The 26,280-nt window shown below is 44.2% G+C and overlaps 1 protein-coding gene across 1 annotated transcript in view; it reads left to right on the top strand.

Moving 5' to 3' along the window:
- Nucleotides 1–26,280, top strand: part of AGBL1 (AGBL carboxypeptidase 1) — a 145,133-nt gene that overhangs the window by 93,441 nt on the left and 25,412 nt on the right. The window contains exons 16-17 of the mRNA XM_035131745.2: nt 13,603–13,753; nt 16,915–17,068. Coding sequence (XP_034987636.2) covers nt 13,603–13,753; nt 16,915–17,068 — 305 coding nt within the window. The remainder of the gene's footprint in view (nt 1–13,602; nt 13,754–16,914; nt 17,069–26,280) is intronic.

The following is a 26,280-nucleotide window of genomic DNA, read 5'->3' as shown; positions in this document are numbered from 1 at the left end:
CACACATCATCAGATTTCTTTAGATAATTGGTAGGCTGAAATTTCTCAGAAATGACTTTTTCTGATAAAATTCCTGATGGTGTTCTATTTTTCAAGCCTTGCCAGTCCAACCTGGGAGAATACACAGTGGAATGGGCTCCCATTTTCCCATCTGTGAAATTTGGGTGCAACTGTGGCACCAGTTTTGGTATTGTTTAATATAATTTTAATACTGATGAATAGCCCCTATGGGCAGCTATGAAAATAAAAACGGGCCTAGAGGTGAACTTATCAATGGTGGGTGCTCTTTCTGCTGGCTGGTCTCCACCATTTCTCTTCCCCCATCAATTCTGCTTTGAACGATGCATCATTCAGAACACCTTTCAGCATCATTCAGAAAGGAATTGTAGGACGAAAACCAACAATGGCAAGAGGTGTAAGGAGCACACTGCAAAACAACTGGCAGTGAAGAAGGGAAATTTGAGGCAGTGGGTGGGTTAAAAGCTTCTGGCAGCTCCTGAACCAGCCCTAGTCCCAACATTGAGACTGAATGTTTAGCTCAGCCTTGGAAAATTAACTTCAGGCAATGCAGGAAAGGCCTGTGGCTCAATGGTACAGCATCTGCTTTGCCCCCTGGCTTCCCCATGTAGGGGTGTGAAAGACCCTTGCCTGAAACCCCAGAGAGCCTCTGCCTGTCAGTGTAGGCAATGCTGAGCAAGATGGAGCCAGTGGTTTGACTCAGTAGACTTCCTATGTTAGATGTGACCTGGGGAATCGCTCTGCCAGTGATGGCCTTGGGAGAATCACCATCTATCAGCTTTTCCTCCCCCTCTACACATCTGTAACAAGCAGGAAAAGTAATACTGACCTACTGATATGACAGGACTGTTCTGAAGACTACCGTAGTTTTTCGCTCCATAGGACGCACCTGACCATAGGACGCACTTAGTTTTTTTAGAGGAGGAAAACAAGAAAAAAAATATTTTGCTTTCTTGAATTGTCCTAGGCATAGCAGCCAACTCCTAGAGGCCTAGGTGCCTTTGCCCCCCCCTAAATATTTGAGGAAGCTTCTTTTGCAAAGGGGGGAAGCTCCATTTTTTTTAAGGATCAGCTCAAAGTTGTGCAGCTTTTTATGCAAATGGGAAAAGTCCCATTTTGGGGGGGGGTCAGAGTTGTGCATCTTTTTTTGCAAAGGGGGAAAGCTCCATTTTTTAGGATCAGCTCAAAGTTGCTGAGTTTCCTTGCAAAGGGAAAAAATCCTGTTTTTATGGGGTTCAACTCACAGTTCTACAGCTTCTCTAGGAAAGGGACCCATTTCTACAGTTTCCAGCCAGATAATCTAATCAGCCAGTCACATGTCTCTCGCTGCAGACAACAATTGAGGCCTAGGCAAGGGGCCGGGAAGGGAGCTAGCTCTCTTATCTCCCTCCCCGATCTCTTGCAATCAGCTGCTGAGCGGGTTCCTTTCAATGTGCTCATTCCCTCTTGTTAGCCTTTAGCTCTTTCTTTTCTTTTTTTTAAAAAAGCAGCACGATCTGCCTTTCACCCTTGGGCAATTCGGCTCCAGAGGCCACACATTCGCTCCATAAGATGCACAAAAATTTCCTCTTACTTTTTAGGAGGAAAAAAGTGTGTCTTATGGAACGAAAAATACTGTATTGTTCTGATGAATGCAAAGCACTTTGAATACTCTAACACTCTATATACCTGTTGTTGTTGTGGTGGTGATGATGCTGATGAACAGCCGAAGGACAAAGAACTACTTTGATACACATCCAGGAATGCAAATAGGCCTGGGGAATGTGGTTTTTTGCAATACAGAGAGTGAATTAAAAACACGATTTGGTATAGTTCCTGAACCCCACTCCCTCTTCCCCTGCCCAACACTCACATACAATTTGAGTGCAAATGTTAGGTACTGTCCAAGGTGGAAAACCTCCTTTGTTCATTATTCGGTGCATTGGGCTGCATCCAAAGCTCTCTTGTGCTAGTGGACAGGTGTGTTTTAATGTCACGGAACAGAGGAAGCCCAATGCAACAGCTGTACTGGCGGAACTCGTTGTGAAACAGGTTTGTACGATCCATTGTGTAACAAAGTTGCCCACAACATGTTCCATGTTCTCTGGTGCAGGGAGAGAAATCAGGACCCTACTGTGCTTTAGAAATGCACTTCCAAAGCAGCAAATGAATAACTTTATGGAAGTAAAATTTAAAAAAAAATTCCTTCCAGCAGTACCTTAGAGACCAACTAGGTTTGTCATTGGTATGAGCTTTTGTGTGCATGCACACTTCCTCAGATACACTGAAACAGAAGTCACCAGATGCTTATATATAGTGGAAGTAGAATGATAACAGTGCTTGCAAACATACAGGCACACCCATACACATACAAGTTAACTTTAGTATCTACAGTAACTATGGATTGTTTACAGCATTCCCTGTCCACTCTTGTGTTAGTGGGTATGAGAACTTTAACGTTGCACAGCAGAGGAATCTTATGCAATAGCTGCACTAGCAGAAACTCATTATATAACAGATTGCAAATCTCTTGTGCAACTAAGTTACTAGCCACCTGCTTATGGATTCTCTTGTACAGTACAACATTTCACCAAAGGGAGAAAAATACCACTAAGTGACTTAGTGGCTTAGTGCTTCATTAGGATGCAAACCTGTCTATTCATCGCTCACCCAGCCATCATGCACAACACCTTATCAAATATAAGAAAACAGGTCTCAGTGCTGAGGAGTTTACAATTTCAATTTGCAACAGAGAGAGGGAAGGGAGATTTATATGTCTGAGCCCACTCAATGGTCCCCAATGCTGAGTCCTACTCAGAATAAACCCATTGATGTTAGTGGACGTCACCTGCATCTTGGAATTCTTTTGACATGTGGCTCAAGAGATTCAAGACTGGGAAACCTGGAATCTCAACACTGTGGTGTACAGTTGCCAAATGATTTCCAAGCCTCTCTCCCTGAAACCCACCCACCATCACTGTGTGGGCTGACTCCAGTTCACATCAGTGCCTTTACAAAACCAACCAGCTTCGTTAATGTTCAATTCAAATTGAGGTTATCCAAATAGACCCTGGCAATATTTTTTTTCCAGCCTTCAAAATGCTACAAGTTGTGCTGGTGTATAAAATATACATAAGAAGACTAAGGGAATATCAACACCCACACACAGCAGAATGTGAATTTTAAACATTTGTTTTCTCTAACAATTAGTTTTTAAGCTTAAAGGCCCAAAGGGTCTAGATAGGAAAAGAGAGAGAGAATGAACTTGGAGATGAATTAGAAATTGTGCAAAGTTCTACTCCAAAATGATCTTTATTCATCTTCGCTTAACATGGCAATTATGGGAGCTTCTTCCAGGTGCAGTTCAGAGATTTTTGAACTGATTCAACTGACTCCATTAAATTGAACATGTTCATTCTAAGCACTGCTGCAGTCGCAGAGTGTTTAATTAACATATGCCACAGTAGTATCACTCTTCCTGTTAACTAGTCAGTTTCTAGCTCACAGTTCAGGAATGACTGCTCTGAGCTGAAGGACAGAGGGAAGTGAGATGTACGAGTCTGCAGATCACACGCTGTCCGAACTCCACCCACATTTGTCTTCCTCTGGAGCTATGTGTGTGTGGTCGGGGAGCAGGGACAACTCACTCCCGAAGAAGACAAATGTGGCAGCCCACGTCTCTGCTCTGGCATCATTTCCCTTCCCCTTCCCGTGAGAGAGAGTTAAAAAAAACCCCAAACATGTTATGGAGATTATTAGAAAACCTCCTGTCAAAAAGGGTTTTGCCAACCCCATTGCTCTGGTTTATTGCCTGCCCGCAAAGTGACAGTTATACACTAGTGCCTGTGTGGGAAAGTGAAGGGGGGGGGATGTTGCGGGAGCCCCTATAAAATGATTTAATTCACTGTTTGCTGTCTTGGCAACTGTTTACTATTATTACACACAGAGCAATAATGTTCCTTTCCAGCTGATTATTTAAGGAGCATCAGCAGCAGCTCGTGAGGCTCCCAATGGCACATCTGGGCATTGCGTTCCACAGTTCATTTCCAGTTCATTGTCTAACCCCACCTGAGCTGTCGCAAAGCTGGATGGCTCAAGGGCTTGGTAATTGGATGCTGAACTTTTTATTTCTAGGTCAGTAGTTAAAATTCTGCCCAGATCAGTACAAATGTAGTTTCTTACTCCCCTCTCTCCACATACACTTCCTTTCCTTTCCTTTCTTTTTTGCCTGCTGGCTGTTTGGTGTCCTTTGTGACATGGGAAAGTGAAAAATAGAGAAAGAAAAGCATTGATGTGTGTGTGTGGGGGGGGGCGGACGGTGCTGGTTCCTAATGCAGAAGGCCACAAGCAACCAGAACTTTATCTGATTTACTCAGTTTCTCTGGAGACACAGGGGCCTAGTCCTAATAGATAGCAGAGTTTAAGCTGCACAACAAATGATTCCAATGCAGCTGTTGCACTAGTGGAAACTTTTTGTGTGTGTGAAACAGCTAATTTTTGGTGTGCAACACCTGATACCATTGCACAGCACTCTTTGGTAATGTACCTGTGTTCCCCCCTGCAACAGCTGATTCTTGTTGTGCAATTTGTTGTCAGCCCTCTTTGGTAATGCACTTGTGTTTTTCCTTGTGCAGCAATATTCCACTTCAACTTGGTGCTACAGTGCAGTGGGTTGTATCCAACTAATTTCTACCCACAGTAGACCCATTGAAATTATTGGACCCAAGTTAGTCCTGTCCATTGATTTCAATGGGTTTACTCTGATTATGCCTCTGTATACCAGTTGTTTGAAATCACAGGTGGGTAGCTTGTAGGCTTCCCACAGACACCTGGTCAGCCACTGTGAGAACGGAATGCTGGACATGGTGGTCCCGTGGCTTGAACTAGCAGGCTTGTCTTGGGCTCTTGGATTCTCTTGATCTGGATAGCCCTTCTAGATCAGAAGTGCACTACTGTAGACTGCTGCCTTCCACAAGTTGGAGGATGCCCAAAATTACAGCAGAGGAGGGAGGAGTTACTGTGCAAGTCGATACTGTCCCCCTTGCATCTTTCATTTAACCTGCAAAGAGCACTTGTGTTTTCCTTGATCTGAAAACTGACCTTCTACAGTCCTTAGCTACTCTACTTTACTCTGCTGACTTTGTAAACTAGGGCTGTATATGGGCCCCTCCATCCAATTCAAGGCATAGCTGCCAAGTTATCCCTTTTTAAAAGGGATTTTCCATTATGCTGAATAGGCTTCCTCGCGAGAAAAGGGAAAACTTGGCAGCTATGATTCAAGGCCATAGCTGCCAAGTTTCGGCCTGAGAAATAAGGGACTGGACTGGAAGTAGCAGACCGGAAGTAGCGCTGCTGCCATTTTGGAACTGGGCGGAGCATGCTCAGAAGCTACTTTTGATGCTGCTCTGCCCTGTTCCAAAATGGCCGCCACACCAGAAGTCATGCTGCGGCCATTTTGGAACTGGGCAAAGCAGCATCAAAAGTCACTTCTGAGCATGCTCTGCCCAGTTCCAAAATGGCCGCTGCGCCAGAATAAACGGGGGGGGGGGAAATCCGTTTTTTTCGGCTGGGGACAGCTGGAAAAACAGGGTTTTCCCGGGGAATACGGGAGACTTGGCAGCTATGTTCAAGGCCCAGTCTGCTGCTTTGGAGTGGCCCCAATCTGACCGGGGATGATCTACCCTGAACCAATTCAGTGACCTTGCCCCTCCATGAAAAAGGGTATTCTGTTAAAGGAATCTGGGAGCCCTGGATCTCGTCCAAAGCCCGCTTGAGGGGCTAGGGCCATGCCAGGACCACAGGAACATTGGGGTGAGCTTTCGTTGATCTGCATCGATGTAGCTCCCTCATTGGGTTACCCTTCTAGACTCCCTGCGAGGCGGGCAGGAGTCAGTTATAGTTCATCAGTGCCTAAGCCAATACTGCTCACTTTGTGTAATTCAATAAAGCTGTGGCCTAAATTTTGCCCATCCACCTTAAACTTAAATATGTGCCTGTGTGAATTCATTTATGGGGGGGGGTTATCCTGGGGCACTCCAGACGCAAATGGCAGCTATCAGCTGATGGATGCTGGGAGAAGAATGCTGCTGGTATAATGCCCTCAATTCCACCCATCCCTCTCCCCACAAAAAAGAATAACAATTGACAGGGGTTTGAGGGACCCTTTTCATTGCTCCTCTCACAGGCCAAAATCCGAGTTGGAAGTTCACAGCTGAGAACTTCTGGTTCTGCACTAGCCACAATGTGGCAGCTCTCACGTCACAAATAAGACTGAGCTTTTGTGATGTTGATCAAATACAAGCCAGTGTGTGTGTTTGTGTGTGTGTGTGTGTGTGTTTTGCATTTGTTGACTTTCTTTCCATTCCCATGCTACAAACTCTGGATAATGATATCAATAGTCTCTGCCTTCTGCTCTTGCTAATTTGGCTGAAGAAGGGAGATGTGGGGGATAATTCAATAACATTTGTAAAGCACTTTGAACATGAAAAACAATGTGCGCAGTAAGTGATGATGATAGCAACAATAATAATTATGATGATTATTAATTAACTGGTGGTGCCAGCTGTGCTGGAAACAGTGCAAAGTGTTTGAAGGAGAAATAGCTTGCTTTAGGGTTTGACTATTATAAAGTGACTCAAAAGCATAGCGAATTGAGTCTGCATGTTAATAGCATTGTGATTTGGATTAATAACCTCTTTCTTAATGCTGGTGCACTTTTTTTAGCTTTGCAAAGGCTGTTGAGTTTAGGGAACTTATTAGGGCTGTGTGTAAGTTCTGAAGAACTCAATAGGTCTTGCTTGCAATCACAAGCTCAGGCTGTGTCAGATGCTAATTGCTTAAGAATGTGTGATCATAGCTGCCAAGTTATCCCTTTTTTTCAGGGATTTTCCATTATGCTGAATAGGCTTCCTCGCGAGAAAAGGGAAAACTTGGCAGCTATGTGTGTGATCCATTGTGTGGTTTGGGCGGTGTAGTGGTTAAGAGCGGTAGACTCGTAATCTGGGGAACCGGGTTCGCGTCTCCACTCCTCCACATACAGCTGCTGGGTGACCTTGGGCTAGTCACACTTCTCTGAAGTCTCTCAGCCCCATTCACCTCACAGAGTGTTTGTTGTGGGGGAGGAAGGGAAAGGAGAATGTTAGCTGCTTTGAGACTCCTTTGGGTAGTGAAAAAGCGGGATATCAAATCCAAACTACTACTACTCCTCCTCCTCTTCTTCTTCTTCTTCTTCTTCTTCTTCTTCTTCTTCTTCTTCTTCTTCTTCTTCTTCTTCTTCTTCTTCTTCTTCTTCTTCTTCTGTTCTGCAATCATCCTGTGGATCATCACACACAGTTAGTGTGAGGAAGGGGAGAAAATGGTTCATTCCATCTATGCTATCCTATGCATATAAGTGTAAACCAGGGGAAGCGTAAGCCTTTTCCCAAATGGCCTCCTCTGTGCATTAGCATAGGAGGGAGTAACATACCTCTGACATCACCTGCAACATGACATGCTCCACCCGGTCTCTTCAGCACAACATCCGTTGTGAGGAGAGCTTATGTGTGAACAGTTGCATGTAAGCAGCATCTCCAATCACTCAAGGCTCTTGATCATATGGACCCTTTGTAGGATCCACTTTGCAGACATCGAACTGAGTGTGCAGAGGCAAAAGCAGGCAGAGCAATGAATGCAAATGGTGCCTTTGTACAGCAGGCTAGTTTTTACACACCCACACATAACACCCACCCCCACACCCCCATCCCACACACGCTCTGTCCTCTATCCAGGCAAGCAAGAAGCATGAATGGAGCTTAAGGACACATTCCAGCCAGGCAAAATCACTCAAGGAGAATGTGAAGCAGGGCTTCTGGGGAGGTGTGGTCTGGTGAAAGTTCTGAGGGCCAGAGAGAGAGAGAGATTGTCTCTATAGTCATGAGTTTCTCTACCTGCAAGCTTTCCTGAGACTGGTAGTAGTCCTCCAGGGTGCCTGGTCTTTTTCATCCCTGGTCTTTTTCACTGGAGATTTTAGGAATCAAGAATGACACCTTCTGCATGCAGAATAGGTGTTTTGTCATTGAGCTACAGCCTCTGCATAAGTAATTGTTTTTCAGTAGGTTTAATGTAACATGTAGTTTGGTTCCAAAGTGTTTCTTCCATTTCAATGGAACTAACAGCTCCATGCTATGCTATCTACACAGACATAAATCATATTAAGTTCAAAGAGGCTTAATCCTAGGTGAGAGCATGTAGGATTGCAGCCAAAAGAGTTAAGACTCATTCAACTAACCCAGGCACAGGCAAACGCAGCCCTCCAGGTGTTTTGGGACTACAACTGCCATCATACCTGACCACTGGTCCTGTTAGCTAGGGATGATAGGAGTTGTAGTCCCAAAACATCTGGAGGGCCAAGTTTGCCTATGTCTGAACTAATCCAATCAGATTTACTTCAGAGTAAGTCTTTCATCTTGTTATTTATTATTACTTCAGAGTAGACATGCATAAAATCATACTGTAAGTCATCACTGACTTTAGCTAAATTGGAGTCAGTGTGAGAATGTATTTTTCTTCTTCTTTGACCTAGTTTCTCCCTACCTCCTGAGATAGATGGTGGGGAATGCTTCTGTGCATGTGCAAAGTAATATTATGGTAGCAAAAACCAGAACTCACACTTCTAGAAGTTGGAAGGCAGCTTCTGAGTTAAGGGGTGCAATGTCTAGAACAGCTTTCCCCATTCCAGGTATTTTGGACTACAGCTCCCACCATCCCTGTCCATCGGCCACACTGATTGGGGCTGATAGGAGTTGTGGTTCAAAACATCTGGCATGCAGCAGGTTGAGGAAGACTGCTCTGAAAGGAATCATAGAATGAAAGAATTGTAGAGTTGGAAGGGACTCTGGGGATCATCTAGTCCAACCCTCTGCAATGCAGGAATATGCAGCTGTCTCTAACAGGGATCGAACCTGCAACCTCGGCATTATCAGCACCATGCTCTAACCAACTGAACTATCAGCTTGTTGTTGTTGTTGTTGTTGTTGCTGTTGCTGTTGCTGCTGCTACATTTCCACCCATTTCATTCTTGTAAGTCAACAAATTATTTTATGTCTCATACAAAAGAAGCTATGATTAAGCCATGGGATTTCAGGAGAATGATTATCTTGAGACTTTGCCCCACTGAATAAAAACAACACCAGCACGAGGGAAATAAACAGTTTATGTAAATTTCAGCAGCTGAAATGGCATCTTTCGGTCTCTTCCTTATATTTTGCATTTTAATACAATGCTGATACGATATCTTTTTAAAAACAATAAGAGGGGGAGGGGTGTCACAGAGTCCTTCAGAATGAGAAGGTTTAGCAACAGCATAATTGGTGCTAGGCAGGGGAAATTATTGTCTGAGATGTACTTGTGGATGCAATTTGCTGCGATGCGGTTGCTCTGAAATGCGTGAATTGGCTCTTCATCTCAGCCAACGGGAACTCTTTCACCATCACCCTTGAAGCTGGCTCTTAAAAAAAAATACATTGCAAAAGACCAGGTGAGGACAGAGAAGGAACATCCGTTCTTCAGATTTGTATTTTCCTGGGGAGTGTGGGGTGTGTGTGTGTGTGTGTGTGTGTGTGTGTGTGTGTTTAATCAGAATCAAGGCAGGGCTAAAGTTGTTGTAGACAGAAAGTGGCAGGAGCATAAGCACCCAGCCATGGTCAATCTGCAGGAACCACCCTTCCTTTGTTTAAACATTTGAAACATTTGCATTCCTGCTTTCTGCCTGGGTTGGCTCCAGGTCAGGGTGGGGTGCAGAAATGTGCAATGCCATCAGTGTCTCCACCAGCTGCAAACTTACCTGATGGCAGCAGGCCTAAGAAGCCACCTGCCATGGTAAATTTCCTACAATGCTGCTTAAAGGTAAAGGTAAAGGGACCCCTGACCATTAGGTCCAGTCGTGACCGACTCTGGGGTTGCGACGCTCATCTCGCATTATTGGCCGAGGGAGCCGGCGTACAGCTTCCAGGTCATGTGGCCAGCATGGCAAAGCCACTTCTGGCGAACCAGAGCAGCACATGGAAATGCCGTTTACCTTCCCGCTGGAGCGGTACCTATTTATCTACTTGCACTTTGATGTGCTTTCGAACTGCTAGGTTGGCAGGAGCTGGGACCAAGCAACAGAAGCTCACCCCGTCACAGGGATTCAAAACGCCGACCTTCTGATCGGCAAGCCCTAGGCTCTGCGGTTTAATCTCTGCTTACTTAATTCCAAAATTACGGAAAGGGCTGTAGCTCAGTGGTAGAGCATCAGGTTTCCATGCAGAAGGTCCCAGGTTCACTGGCATCTCCAAAGTAGGGCTAGATATGACCCCTCTCTGAAATCCTGGAGAGCCACTGCCAGTCAGTGTAGGAAGCACTGAGCTAGATGGACCCATGGTCTGAACTCAGTATAAGGCAGCTAGTTTCCTATGATGCTAAACAGGGAGGCAATCCGAGGAGATGTTGTTACAGGTGAGTATTACTACCAGAAACAGTTACATCTTCAGTCCTTAGAAAGAGTCAAAACTAGGATCGGCAAAAGAAAACTAGGATCGGCAAAAGAAACTGTACCTTTGATTACTGTGTAGGGGAGGGGATTTTGATTAGTGCAGCTTGTCATGCAGTGGTGTGAGAAGCTGAACCTGCTGAAATCCTTTCTCCAGTGCTATTAAAAGTAATTCCATTGCCTTTCCATCTGGTCACCCTAATAGAAAAGTTAACAAGAACAAATGCTTTCCGCATACCCTGCTTCTCCTGCCCCCCCTTCTGTTTCATTTTGAATATATGCAACAAGAGAATGCCTTTGAAGCTTGCTGCAAACTTTGCCTCGCCCATACACCAAACCTTGGGAATGACACTTCTGTTTTTTGTGTTCTCAGATCAGGAGTAGGGATGGAGGATAAATCATTTGGCTCGCAAGTAGGAATCACAAGTGGGTAGGGTATTGTTGAGCTCAAGTCCCGCTTTTGGCCCTCTCACCGGCATCTGGTTGGTAACTGTGAGAATAGGATGCTGGATTAGGTGGGAATTCCATCTGATTCAATGGGGCTCTCCTTATGTTTCTAAGGACTACCACAACTCCATATGAGAAGGTCAGTTCAGGAAACTGCCATATGCTAAGTCAGACTGTTGGCACATCTAGCTTAGGATTGCCTCTGAATATTAGTTTCTGGGAGTCCCTGTTGTACACTCAGGTTCTGCTTGCAGGATACTCATAGGCATCTAGTTGACCAATAAGAAAACAGGATGGTGGACTAGATGGGCTCTTCTTCCATTCTTATGTTTAAGATGAACTCATTAAATTGAATTCCCCAAACAAACACATGAACTGAAGCTAACTTTTGAAACTTGCACTTCTGTGTATCTTCCAGTGCAGTGCACCAACCTAAGAGTGCATATAAAATTTGATATATTAGTTAAAAAAACATAGTAAGGTTGCATTATATTGGGGAAAACTGCTAGCAGAAATTCATATATTAGGCAAAATTGCATACAAAAATACGTATATTAGGAAAAATGTGTGAGCAAATGCATATGGTTTTTGTGCAAACTTGAAAAAAATGTTTTTGTTTTTGTTTAAATCACAAACTGGTGCAGAAATGGGGTAAATCTGACCTTACAACTGGAAAAACTGAGACTCTGAAATGTCAGTCACTACGGTAGTCAAGTTGCAGTAGTAATAAGTCAGCTTCAAAAGCTCAGTGTTGCATTGAAATTCCTTGAATCTAATAAATTAGCCAGCGGCAAAATAAGACCTGCAACAAAATATTGTAGTATGGAGTGATCCCTCTTTAGAATTTCAGCCTCTCCATTCAATGCTTTCTATCCTTGTGATCACCTTGAACCTCTGTACCAGGCATCCCCAAACTGCAGCCCTCCAGATGTTTTGGCCTACAACTCCCATGATCCCTAGCTAACAGGACCAGTAGTTGGGGAAGATGGGAATTGTAGTCCAAAACATCTGGAGGGCTGAAGTTTGGGGGTGCCTGTTCTGCACTGTCTAACAGATCGTCACTGTTTCACGCCCTTTGAGCATGTTAAATCATCATTGGGGTACTTCTGCCTCTGTCCCCCAGAGTCCTCTGGGCATGTGGATTCCTTCTGCTTGTGTATGGCTGGTGCCATTTTTGTTAGCTCAGGACTTTTACTTGGAGAATTGGAATTCCTGTTAGTATACATGCAGGCCCTGCCATCAGAAAACTCATTATCTGAAATCCCTGTTATCCAAACATAAAGAATTATACCCAAACCTCGCCACATGAACAGCTGATTCAGATATCCAAACAGCTGGAGTTCCCCCACTTTCTTACTTGTTTGTGTTTTGCTGGTCAGCAGCAGTCATTTCAGGGAGAAAACATGGAGGGAGGGAGGGAGATCAGACAAATCAGGGAGCAGGAGAAATAAGACAAACCCATTTTTCTTTTGTCTGAGTTTTGCTGATTGGCCACACTAGTTTCAGGCAGAAAGTGTGGAGGGAGAGAAGAAGAACAGACAAATCACAGCTTAGAAATGTTCCCATAGGAAATAACAGACATAATCAGCTCATTATGTGAATGCTTGCCTAATGAAGGATTTCCTGGGAATGCATTGTTTGGGTAGCGGGACCTGTATGTATATGATTCTCCTCTGCTACCCTGTTGAGTCAGGCATTCCCTGCTGAATTATGAGAGGCCTCATCTGCAGTGGCATCCTGCCGGCACTAGAAAACACACTTGTTTACACAGGCATTCCCTTGATCTCTTGACCAGAGTCTCCTGTTTTGATTGCTGTTTTACTTGCTGTGTTATGTTAATGGGATTGTTTTATTGCTCATTTCAGTCAGGGATATTTTATATTTTATTTCCCCCCAAAAAAATTCTATTCATTTTATAATAAAATGAAATACATCAGAAAGAAAAAAACATACCAAGTACATAACAATAAACACAGACACATAACAAAACAAATAACAAAGACAAAATATAACTTTCGCGATTCATAAACTTTCATTCACATTTTATGCTGATTTCCTCAAGTCCTCCCTATCTGCGGTTCATTTTCATTCATCTTTAGCAATTTCTAAATCATATCTTTAACTCACACTATCTAACTTCTATAACATAATTTCTCTTAATCCTTCCTTTATCTCAAATTACATTAACTTTCTTTAAATCTAAACATTAAATTCTAAACCTACAGCTTATAACCACTTCCAAATCAACTCATACTAATCAATTTTACAATATTTCTTTAAATAAACTTTACATTTCTTCCAATCTTCTTCCACCGACTCTTCTCTCTGGTCACGGAGTCTCCCGGTCAGTTCAGCCAGTTCCATAAAGTCTATAATTTTCATTTGCCATTCTTCCACGAGGGCCCTTTATGTTTTAATGGGATTTATTTCATTGCATATTTTAATTACAGTGTATTTTTAGTTACCCTGTATTGTAACAGTGTTGTGCAATTGTTTGTTTGTTTTCTATTTTGTAAAATGCTTAGAAGCCTTCTGGGCATTAAGTGGTATATAAACAACAGCAGCAATAATGAGAATAACAGGTTATTCTCTCTCTCTCTCCCTCTCCCTCTCTCTCTCTCCCTCCCTCCTCCCCCCCCTCCTTCTACCAGAAACCACTACCAAAATTGCACAGTGGCTGCAGCTTCAAGGGAAACCCATGGGAAATCCTGCTACACACTTACTTTCAGCATTGTTTTCCCTCATAAGGAAGATGTCTGCTACCTGGCATACCATTATCCCTACACCTACTCTGCTATGATGGTAACACTCTTTCCTCTGATGAATTTCCAGATTGGGGATGGGGAAGTTTGCATTCTGGTATGGGAAAAGGCTTAGTGCTTCACTATGTTTGGCCATGAGCTTTGCTCAGGCTCAGAGGCAGAGTTTGCAGAGCCACACTTCTACTCACTCCTGGAGCATTCAGGACAGAGAACATGGTTTTGCCTGGCTTGCCTGGATCAGAGGACGTGCCTCCATGCAACCCTCACTGCCTCTACTCTGTAGGAGCCAGAGATTATATAATAAAGTAGTTTAAATTCAATTTAATAACTTATACACTGTTTAATATAACAAAATCTCTAAGCTGTTCATAGAAATTGCAAGCAAAATCACAGGCAAAAAGTCAGTACGTAATATTAAAATGCTACAAAATGCAATGGCCCTTTAATGCACTGCAAAATGCAGGGGGGCTTAAAATGATCAGACAGCCCCTCAGAGGAGGTGGGCTGATTGGAGGTATTTTTCCAGCCTTCATCATAGAAGGCTTCAGCCCGCTGTTGAGGCAATAGTTCCCTGACATACCGTAGTTCTAGGAAGTGCTATCTGCAGGGAGCTCTCCAAGGTCCTGACCAGCTGGTCCTTTGTCATAGGACCATATAGGGAAGAAAGCAATGGCTATGTGTACTGTTGCAAATTAGTTTTGCTTGTCTAATGAATGATGTCAGGGGCGGAACAAGTCAATTGTGAGTGAGGCCAGTGCTTCTTGGATTTGTCATTGGTCTGGAAATCATGTAGTGAATGAGATAGTGTTGTTCATCTGAGTCCTCAGTCAGATTTGACTATATGGTGGTATGTCTTGGGTGTGTGTGTAATAATTTAATTGGGTCTTGGGAGACAGAGAGAGTTTGCAAATAAGAGAGTCTGAATGCAAATTAACATTTCTCCAAGTACTACCAAACAATAATAAAAAGTAGGGCTTTTTTGACAATGCTACAAATGTCTGTGAAATATGGGGAATAGTTTTAGCAGTACAGCACCCTACACTACATTTAAAATAAATTGAAGGTGTATCTCCTGTGTGTACTAAGGTATGGAGATTCTGGCCAAATCATGATTGCTAGGGACATTCTCCCCACCTCCCGCCCAGTGATGGCTTTGACCAGGTCAGCTAAAATAACTCACAACTTTCTCCTGGAGCTTCTAACTTTTTGTCATTGGAAAACAATTCCATTTTTGCAGACTGGATGGTGAACAAAAACCCATTTCATAAATGTGCATCATTAGGTTTTATTTTCCAACATATGTCCATGCAAAATGTGTGTGTGTGTGTGTGTGTGTGTGTGTGTGTGTGTGTCCGTTCCTTCAGATCAGTAATGAATTCAAAGTAATTTAGCAACTCAGGGGCTCAATTACCTGCACAATGCAGTTGAAAAGATGATAAAATCCCATATGGAAACAGTGACTTGGAAACACTGATCATAATATAATGTGCATTTAATAACTGAAAGCATATTTATAGCACACCTCTGCGTACTGTGCAAAGGGACAGTATTCAATGCCACTGTTACTCTGAGTAATGAATGAATGTATTTTACTCCAGGGTGATAGATGAAAATAGTTATTAATAGAGTCTTGCTGCACACAAGCACATACAAGTGGAACCTAGAGGGCCAACTTTGATTTCAAAAACAATGATAACTGGGCAGAAGCAGGACCAATAAGAAAATGTTTTGGTACCAGCAGGTACACTACAGTGGAGTGACCCTGTGCTTGTTTTGATGCAGGGTGAAGGCGCTGAAGTGAAGGGAATTGGGTGTGAAACCAGACTCCAGTGCTGTTGTCCTTTAGTTGATTTATGAATTTCTCCCCGTAATAACACATAAAGCATCTCATAATAACACATTGAAACATATATAAAAGAATTGCATACTTAAAACAGTTAAAACAACTGCAAACATATGTGTGTCTGCATATGTACAAACAGTTTAAAACTATATACATTAAAAATAGATACCGACCGGTATAAATATCTCCACTTAAAAGGCTTATTGAAGGTCTTCAACAGGTGGTGAATGTGTGCAATGAGAGGGCAGGTGCTGCCACACTAAAGGTCCAATTCTGACACAATGAGGAATAGACTTCCTGATAAGATAGTATCTGCAGGGGGCGTTCTCTTGCCGAGCTGAGGTATGGGTTGAGTTTGTAAGGGACAAGACAATCTGTTAATGCCAGCTTGCTGCATTGCTCTGTTGCCACTTGTTTTACCCCACCTCCACTCAGGCTTTGAAGAGCTGCTGTGAAAAGGATGCAAACATTGCAACCTTTCACTCAGCAGCACATGAATTGGTAGGCTGGGTCCGGTTTGGCTCAGCTGCCTAATTCCTCGGTGCACAGAGACAGATTGCATAGTTGGGCAGCTAGATATTTGCATCTTTTATAGTATGTGTCACAATAGGCAGAGTGGACCCCCAGAGCAGCTGTTTTGCACTTGCTGCAGCAGAAGGAACACAAGGTGTGAGACAGAGCTAAGGTGCAAGAACAGGATTTAGGGTATTTACAAGGATGTGATGAAATGTAGACTGCCCAAAGATGTAGGTGATGAAAAGGAGGGCCAGGTCCCCAAGATATATTCTGGGAAGTTTGAAAGTACAGTGGTACCTTGGGTTACAGACGTTTCAGGTTACAGACTCAGCTAACCCAGAAATAAAATAGTACCTCAGGTTAAGAACTTTGCTTCAGGATGAGAACAGAAATTGTGCGGTGGCGGCACAGTGGCAGCGGGAGGCCCCATTAGCTAACGCGGTACCTCAGGTTAAGAGCAGTTTCAAGGTTAAGAATGGACCTCCAGAATGAATTAAGTTCTTAACATGAGGTACCACTGCATGGAAATGAGCACCCTTGATATGATTTGTGTCACATACCACCCCAGACATTTCCTATCATTTAAGTGCTTTAAAAACACACAGACACCTGACATGTCTAGCCTTCCCCCACCCTGGCCCATTTTTACAGATGCACAGTTTCCCCCCAACTGCACATTTTGTAGTCAATTGCACATTAAAACAACAACCACCCTGATTTGTGAGTGTCCAGGAGCATCTGACTGGTCATTTTTGCAAAGAGGGTGCTGGATGAGATGGATCCTTGATTTTATTTGGTTGGACTTTTCACACGTCTTCCTACTTTTGTCCCCCTCTCTCCAGTCTCACCTTGACATCTTGGAGCAAGCCAGGAATGCAAAGAAAGTCTTCTTCAGGAGGCAGACTCTGTGTCACACTCTGGGAGGAAACCCCTGTCCCCTGCTGACAATCACAGCCATGCCTGAGTCAGAAAGCAGCGATGATCTGGAGCAGTTCCGTAAGTCATGGGTGCCTCTGAGTTAGTCCATTTCATTTGGTTTGTACCCTTCCTCCATTTGGAAACACAATGTGAGTGACAGTGTGCATTTAACAGTCGTGTGCAATGAGTTAAAATGCAGCAGATGGAACCCTGGGCTGAACCGAGATTATCTGCCCAATTTTCACTGCTGTTGAGAAACACTCCCAGATCGGGCTGTGTTTTCTAATGTTTGTTTTTGGAAACACTGCTTACAGGGACTGCGGTGAAAACCTGAATGGGGATGTTGTTCTTTCTAAAGGGAAGAACTGGTTGAACTGGCTGAACGGGTTGTAACACCAAATAATGTCACTTGCTTCAGCAACGTGGCCAGAAATGGGCTGTGCACCCAGTTGCTTCAGGGACCAATGTGTATTAGTGTAGCCTGCTTGCTAGTTAAGGTGCCACTCAGACCTAGCGCATGCTCCAGGAATGATAACAACAGCGGTGTTCTAAGTATGCCATCCACTTGATTTGCTGGATGAATTGTCAGAAAGAGACTGTACCATGTGGTGTGCTACAAGCTTGCCTCCGGGCAAGGCTGAATAATCATGTATTTACTTATTTCATCTGAGCAGCTTGGTTAATTATAGCTTTTGGGAGATACACCAAATTTCATTTCACTGCCTCCTAGCTTTGATCAACCCCCATGCCTCGCTCCCCTGGCTTTGTTTTGACAAGCCCTCTAATCTATGGGTCAGGGAGGGAGGAATAAGGGGGTCCATTGTTGCAATTTCATAAATGGCCAAGCTTTGGAAAAACACAGAAAATGTTTAAAAGCCTTTTTGACACCGGTACAAATGGGAGTTGCCGTCATCACTTGTGGATAAGCCACATGGATAGAAGATGTGGCTTTCAGGAAGGGTGTCATCTAAAACTTTAGAGACCCGGTCAGCAGAGGCAGTGGAGCAGAGCTGAAGACAGCTCCTCTTTCATTGCCCTCAGGTGGGCTTTGTGTTCTTTAGGTCCACAAGGAACTCTGCCACTTTCCCCTGCTCTTACTTCCTTTCAAAATCCATTGCAGTAAGGCAGGTGCTTTTGCAGTGTCATTTTCAGTTCCTGCTAAAACTTTTTTGTTTAGGAATGTGTACCTAGACAACACCACCACCATTAATAAATGTCTTTATTATCCACTCTTCACCAGCAAGTCCTGGGTCACAATGTAAATTTTTTAATGCATATTTGCTTTTAAAATTGCCAATTTTATTCATATTTTCCTGAACTTTAAGTCTTGAAATCCCCCCAGTATTTTTTCTTATGAATATTTATATTAGTTTTATGTAAACTACTTAGAGGTTTATGTTGATTAAATAATATACAAATCGTCCATAATGGCAACATCTACAATAATTTTGCTTTTCCAGAGAGAGCCCCCCCCCCCGCCGCCCTCTCCCAAAACAGATATATACAATGTGGTTTCTCAAGACTAAAGCAACTTACTTTATTTATTTCAAAACATTTTTATATGGGTTAATATTTCCAGAAAAGGTGGGTACTGGTTGTGAATCCGAGGCACCAGGTGTGAGTAATGAGAACATAAGAAAAGCTCTGATGGATCAGGCCAGAGGTCCATATAACTTGACATCCTGTTCAGGTTTGGGCAAATTGAGCAAGATGAGGTTATGTAGGGAAGGGCTGAGGCAAACTTAAGCACCCTGGACAGCTCCATGCTAGAGAGACTCCATAAGTGCACCAGTCAACCTGAGACTGAGCTTTGAAAAGGAGCTGCAAGTCCCAGTAGTTAGCTGCACATTCAGTGAGTAGAACCTCCTCATTTAACTAACCTCAACCTGCTTTAGTAGTTATCAGGTTTGCTGCTGAAAGGGAGACTCTTCTTCCACTAGGGTGGGTGGGGAGCAAGGTAGCTCCAATGCCTTTGTCCAGAATGGGATTGGCACAATGGGCCCCTCTTGCACAAGTGCTTCCAGGTCAGTAGAAGCGTCTGGTGCTGACCTTGAGGGCAATTCTCTTCTCCAGACCACATCCCTGACCTCATGCCCTGAAGATGGAGAGTACGGCCCCAGGGTCACATGAAAGGGAAAGTAGGCCAAGATAGGCAAGAGGTTGGGTTCAAAAGGGAGCCCCAGGAGGCCACAGGAAGATAACTCAGTGCAGAACTAGTTGTTGGGAATCACAAGTGGGGAGAGGTCTGTTGCATTCAGGTCCTGCTTGCGGGCTTCCCATAGCCATTTAGTTGGCCATTGGGTGTTGGATGTTGGACTCTCATGGATCTTTGGTCTGATCTAGCAGAGGTCAGGTTCTAAAAGGATAAATAAGCAGGAGCAGGTATTAGGCTAGACCAAGCTAGGCTTCACAAGTCTTAGACAACTACTCTGGCTGATGACTTCCTCAAGCTTGAAGCACCAGTTATTTAAGGCTTGTTTGCAAGCACAATGGGAGACGCGAGGGCTGCGTGCCCTTCTGGCCGGCTGCTGGGTGATCTCCACCCTCCAGTGCAGCATGAGATAATGACCCAGGCTTTTAGAAGCCAGGACACGCTGTAATAGCAGGATCCACTGTGCAGCAGAAACGATAGGCGAGAGATGGTAGTAGTGGCATTATTTACAAGCGTTTATTTAAGCATATCTCAGGAGAGAGAAAAACACGTCTGCTCTCCTTCGTGGTCAAACGCAGAAGCAAAAGCAAAAGCTATACACAACGGAAGTTCACAGACATGTGACATACAACAGCTACAGGTCTGTAACTTAAGGTGGAATGGAATATCTCAACAAGGCTATGTCAGGGTTGGGGAAGGTGTGGCCCTCCAGATGCTGCTGGATTGCAAGCTCCCAGAGGGATGATGGGAGTTGTAGACCAGCAACATCAAGAAGACCAAAAGCTCCCCAACCCAGCCTTATAGATGTGATCAGGATGGTGCCATGGAGCAGCAAGAATTGGGCCATCACTTTCCTAAGAGCTGCACTGGTGCTACAGAGAGTGAGACAACTATCTCCTTCTCCCATACTGAGCCAGCTGCAGCTTTCGAGACAATGACAGGGAACTTCAGACCAGGGGAGGGCAACCATGGCCCTCCAGACTCTCTCTTCCCTGGTCCTGCTCAAGTTCTATTTCTGGCTGTAATGGAATAGATTTTGCTGGCCTGGATAGAGAAAATGTGTGTGCACAGAAACCATTGACTTTTGCATGGCTGGTATGTAGCCTACTGTACAAGGGTAAGCGTTGCATTTGTTGCTCCTTTCATTTTGGTCTCTGGCCCCTCCCACTACTGGCATGTGGCCCCCAGAAGGTTGCTCACAAGGGAATGTGACCCTCGGGCTGCAAAAGGTTCCCCACCTCTGCTTTACAGGTGTCCCGTGATTTACAGTTTCTGTCGCCGGGCTGCTTGAGATTGCTGGCATTCCTTCTTGTCCCTTCCAGTAATTGCTTATTACTTATCAGTAATAGAACACGGGAAGGAGAGGCATAAGGAGCCACCCTAGTATTCATCTTCCATGCACAAATCTATTGAGACCTGCATGTTTTATACATTCCAGCACCCTCGTCCTTTTCTAATTCTAGAGATAACAGATCGGCTATTCAAGCTGCACGAACCTGCTTATTAAAATGTCGCTTCTCTTTGGAAGAGGGTTACAAGAAAGAGGGAGTCACCATAGAATTCACGGAGTCTCTCATTGCTTCTCAAATAGTCCTGTTCTAAATATGCAGAATGCCCAAGGAAGCTGATTTGTGGCTGGTTTCATCCCACTCATCACCCCCCTCCCATGATACCCCAAACACTCGTATGTCCCCCGCCCCTCCGCCAACACTGCATATTCGTTTTGGAATATGTGGGTGCTAAGCGAGAGTCTGTGATTGGCTCTTGCATTGTCAATGGAATTAAAGATTCTGCCCAGGACAAACTGTGCTATGACAAGTGTAAGGTTTTATTATGTATTATGTTCAGGCTGCATCATACAGCTTAGAAACTGCACCAAGGGGAGAAATTAAACTGTCACAGCATTGGGCACTTAACGCCCATGTTAAGTAAGGACATTGAAGTGCTCACTGTGGTAGCTGATGGGGTTTGAAACTAAAGCTGAGCTGACTCACATTTCTTCTTTTTGGGGGGGGAGGGGGAGCATTTTTGGCAGTGCCGAATAGCTTCCTCCCTTTTGGTAACTTTTAAAAAGCACTTTGCAAAACCTCACATTCATTTAAATGACCTTTGCTTGCCCTCATTTGCCATCACTTGCCTCATTGTCTTCCTACAGTCCAGTATATCTGAAGGAGCGTCTCCACCTCCATCACTCTGCCCGAACACTGAGGTCCAGTGCCGAGGGCCTTATGTCGGTTCCCTCGCTGCGAGAAGCCAAGTTACAGGGAACCACCTGAGGGCCTTCCGGTAGTGGCACCCGCCCTGTGGAACGCCCTCCCACCAGATGTCAAAAAGAAAAATAACTACCAGACTTTTAGAGGACATCTGAAGGCAGCCCTCTTTAGGGAGGATTTTAATGTTTAATCGATTATTTTATTTTTCTGTTGGAAGCCATCCAGAGTGGCTGGGGAAACCCAGCCGGATGGGCGGGGTATAAATAAGATATTATTATTATTATTATTATTATTATTATTATTATTATTATTATTATGCGTGCTGGCATTCCCCTGGGTGGTTGTTGGAGAAAGGGAAAGCAATGACCATGGTAGGATCCCTCTGTGCAGAGAGTATCCCATGGTTTTGTGTATGTGTTTGTGTGTGTACACGTGCCTGTAGGATTCTTACCTGCCTACGTGTACACCAGAAAAGTTGTGCATATCATATTACAGTGGCACCTCAGTCTGCGAACAGTCCAGTCAACAAACGCTTCGGGGAACATGTGGGATGTGAAACACAGAGCAGTCAAGTACAACATTCCTAGAGTGAACATGTTTACACATAAGGAGGAATGTTTGCCCAGCCAGCAGCTAAACTTCCTTTTTCCTCCTAGGCTGGGACAGACTTCCTCTATATGTGATCAGAGGTGGGCGTGGCCGCACCTGTGCAGGTAACAAAAGCATAGGACTGGCCACCATCTCTCTCTCTCTGACTCCATTTGTCGAAGAAGCAACATCTGCTTAGCCTAAGATGCTCTCTTCCAGCCAAGAGAGGACAAAGGAGCTGTCTCCTTATGGGATAGTTTCCAGGTATATTACTTTTGTAACTTAAGTCTGCCTTCTGGGATCTATTTGTGAACAGAATGTGAGAGAGTAAACTCTTTTTATACTTTTATAGAAGACTGTGTTGTGTCTATCTTTTTTATGAGGGACTAAAGGGTAAATTGCCAGGTAACTTATTTTAGATGCTTTTATACAAGCCTGGCAAACACTATCCACTGCACAAGTTTGAAAAGGGGAATGTTACTCAGCTAAATTGTAGAACTTGTTAACACAAGCTGGAAAGGATATAATTACACAATATATCCTCTCCTGCCTCCCTGAACATCCCCAACGGAACGACCTCCGCAAAACCGGAGGTAGGCATTCTGACCAGCAAACTTTCCCCCAGAAAGCAAATGGAATTCAACCGGGGGAAGGGCGCCTGTGGCGGGAAGCCCCATTAGGGAAAGCACGCCTTGGCTTGAGAACAGTTTCAGCTAATGAATGGACCTCTGGAACGAATTAAGTTCACAAACGGAGGTACCACTGTATTTGTATTACATTAAGATACAATTTAATGCTAAAATAGACTTCTAAGTGCTTTACTATTTATGGGAGCCAGTTACACAAATGTTAACACCCCTGAGTAAAACACACAACAAATCAATCCCAGGAAAACATCTATGGTTGGCATCTGTCTGTCTCAGGAGGCAATGGAGGAGTGTGCCTTTGGGGGAGAGAGACAGAGTTACAGCACCTGCTGTGGCTGTAGAGACCAATGCAGGAGAGACATTGAAACAGGAGGTTCAGGTTGAGAGATCAAGGGAATGCCTGTGTGAACAGGTGCACCTTCCAAAGCCAGCAGAGTGCCAATAAAGATGAGGCCTCCCATATTTCAGAGCAGACTGCACTCTGCAACATGGGTGCTACCAGTGAAGAAGTCTGTGTCAGTGTCTCATGGCAATTGGATAATCATTAGGCAGTAGCAAAATTAACTGGGTTTGATTGTTGATCGTAATGTACTTATTGAGCAATTCCATGCAATATTTTGTATGAAAGTGTGTGTGTGTGTCTATTTTACCTGCTGTAAAATTGGAAAACTTTTATGTATCAGTATAATTCCATTATCAAGCGCCACAGGATATGACTTGGTCCCCAAGTCATTGTCTTGGCTCACTTTTCTGAGTGCTCTGCTCTGTGTGTATTGTGAGTTCTTTGCCCTAGAGGTGCAGTCTTGGGAGAAACCCAGAGGGGTGCTTATTGGCTCCAACCGCCAATAGCATGGAACCCCTAGAAGTTTACCCTAAAGAGAATGTAGCCTTAGAGCTGAAACAGGACTTTCACTTCTGTCTTGCAGCATGCCACTGTGTAATCAGATGGAGTGGCATGACCTTGTTACTCAGATCATTATAAACCTACTTCTCCACCTCCCTGAAGAAACTGGAGTCACCAGAGGCAGGTGGCTGATTTAACTTCCTGTCCCAATGGGCTCCCCCTGAGCGCCTTTACCGCCCCCCCATAAAAGTAAATGACTGCCATTTATTCCATTAACTCACAGTGATGGGAAGAGCTTTGCCTGTTGATTATCAGCCCTTTCAGGCAGCTGTTGAAGTCACAAGAGCCCTGCAAGAGAGAAAGGGATGGCAAACTTAAATCCAGGCTTTGTGTATTTGGAAGGGAGCCCTGTTGATTGCAACAAAGTCAATTTCAAAGGAATGGTGCTTAAGGTATACAGCCTCCATGTAAGCAAAAACATTGCCTTTTGTAATGTGTCATTGATGAGGCCATTGTTACTTTGCCTGGTTGACAGGGGAATGTTGTGAAGCAGCACTAGAGCTGAGTGAAAATTTCTCAGATGACACCCCCCCCCAGAACATTTTTTTTCTTTTTCAGACCTACATCTTCCCCTCAAAAGAAGGCAATTTCACAGATCCTCCCCGTCTGAATATTCTCCACCACTTTTTGTGTGTGTGTGGCACCCATAATAACACTGGTTCTGGGACATTGTGGAGGGTGCAAAATGATGGACAGACTGTGGTTGTAGCAGCAGCAAAAGCAAAGGAAACCTCAGGGAAGGAAGGGAGTATCTGTACTTTCTGTTACGATGAGTTCCATCCCTGTGAAAATGTGTTGGGGAACTTTCTCCTCTCCCTGGATAAATTTGGTGAAATGGTCCACCCACTTCAATTTCTCTGCCTATAAATAGTGTAGAGCGGCCCACCTGTCTAGGCCAGGTAGAGGAGATCCTCAGGCTTTGGGGCTGAATGTGACTATCACCAGGCCATGCATCTTTGCACCTTTGCTCCATGCTCTCTTTGAGCACTTTTGCCTGGCTTGAATGTATCCTTGAACACTTGCTGGCCTGGATGAAGGGTGCAGAGCTGTAGTGCGGTGTGTGTGTGTGTGTAAACCTCTCTCCTTTGGTGCCTGGAATGTACCCTACTGTAGAAAGGTAAGAGTCACTTAAAACCATAGAATCATAAGATTGTAGAGTTGTAAGGGACCAGTGTTAGAAACTGAGATATGAAAGCTAGGAGCTGAATGGCACCTTAAACCTAGGTTATGGACTCCACAACAGAGTGTCTAGGCGCACTTTTTCACAAGAATACAAAGCTGAAAATGAACCACAGCTAAAAATCTTATGTTCATTTTTCACATGGTCTAGTCCTCATCTGAAGACCGCAAAAACAACAACAACACAAAGCCATACTTCCCCTGCTTGCCCCACCCTAATATTCTTATGAGGGTTCCTTCTCTAGTCATCAGAGAGTAGCTGGAAGTGGGGAGGCAGACAGTGGAAGTGGGGAGGTCCTCCTTTCCTTTCTGCAGTGGCAGTTTTAATCTGAAATCTTAGGTGCAGTACTGCAACCAGAGTTCAGAAACCGCTCACATTAATGAATTTCCCTGTTGCAAAATGCACCCAGAACAATGGGAGTTTCGAACGCTGGAAAGGACCCTGAGGGTCATGTAGTCCAACCTCCTGCAACGCAGGAATCTCAACCAGATCATACATAGCACAGACTTTTGCTTCAGGGCCTACCCATTTTTTTGCCGCTGGCCCCACCTCCATTGATAGGTGACTCCCAGATGGTTTCCCATGAGGGGACGTGGCCTTTGGGCTGAAGAACATTCCTCACCCATTCTTTAAGCACTTATCTGGAAGGTTAGCCTCGTCCACCTGTCAGTTCCACTGTGTGGGATATGAGCTGTGAGGCCGTCACTGAAGGACGTCATGTCACATTGGTGAAGGCATAGGAGCTACCAGCTCTGCAGAATCTGTTAGCTCTCCACTGACAGCCACATAATAAGCTGTTGTGATCTGTCATTTTTTAAAATACAAAAACAGGGGTCTAAGCCCCCTCCCCCACTTTAAAAAATGAAATACAATTTCCCTGCGTCCCTCCTAATTAAGAACAGCAAGGAAGGGCTGAGATGGCCACTTTTTCAGGGTGTTGTGAACTAACGATTGTGTGTGGGGAAAATGTACACAGTTTAATTAAGCACATTGATTAAATCAATATGATTCAAACAGCTTAGCGCTCCAATCAGCTTAATCTCATTAAATGTAATTCGGGCCTCGATAATTGATTAATAATGCATTATGGTTTATGAATTATTGACTCCCGAGTTATTATAACTGTGCCTGCTCCTTGCATGACAGGCACGGCTGCATGTTAATTACAAAGAGCTCGCGCTCTTTCCTCCCCCTCTCTTTTCAATAACTTTTTCGGAGGAAAGAGATGACGTATCTGATAGCAAAACAGGAACTTAATTAGATTACGGCCTTGTCGCACTTGCGCTCCCCTGAAGGCACATGATCCTTGTCAGTTTGGGCTCAGGAGCTGGGGAGCTATGAGGTTGTATCCAACTAAGTTAAACCCGTAGGAGATGGTTTTGAAATTAATGGCTATGGATTAATATCAATGGGACACCTCTGAGTATGGCTGATGCTGGATACAACCCATAGGCCAGGAATGGGACACTTGTGTTACCAGTCTTTAATGCTGCTCAAAAGCTCTCAGCACAGTCCTAGCCATGTTTAAAGCAAGTCCCACTTGTTTCAATGGGGTTTGCTCCCAGGTATGTGCATATAGGATTGCAGCCTTAGTATACAACTTGCC

The sequence above is a fragment of the Zootoca vivipara genome, chromosome 14, assembly GCF_963506605.1.
Source record: "Zootoca vivipara chromosome 14, rZooViv1.1, whole genome shotgun sequence".
Lineage (NCBI taxonomy): Eukaryota > Metazoa > Chordata > Lepidosauria > Squamata > Lacertidae > Zootoca > Zootoca vivipara.
Note: the sequence above shows the minus strand (reverse complement) of the source record. Positions and strands in the feature narration are given on the sequence as shown.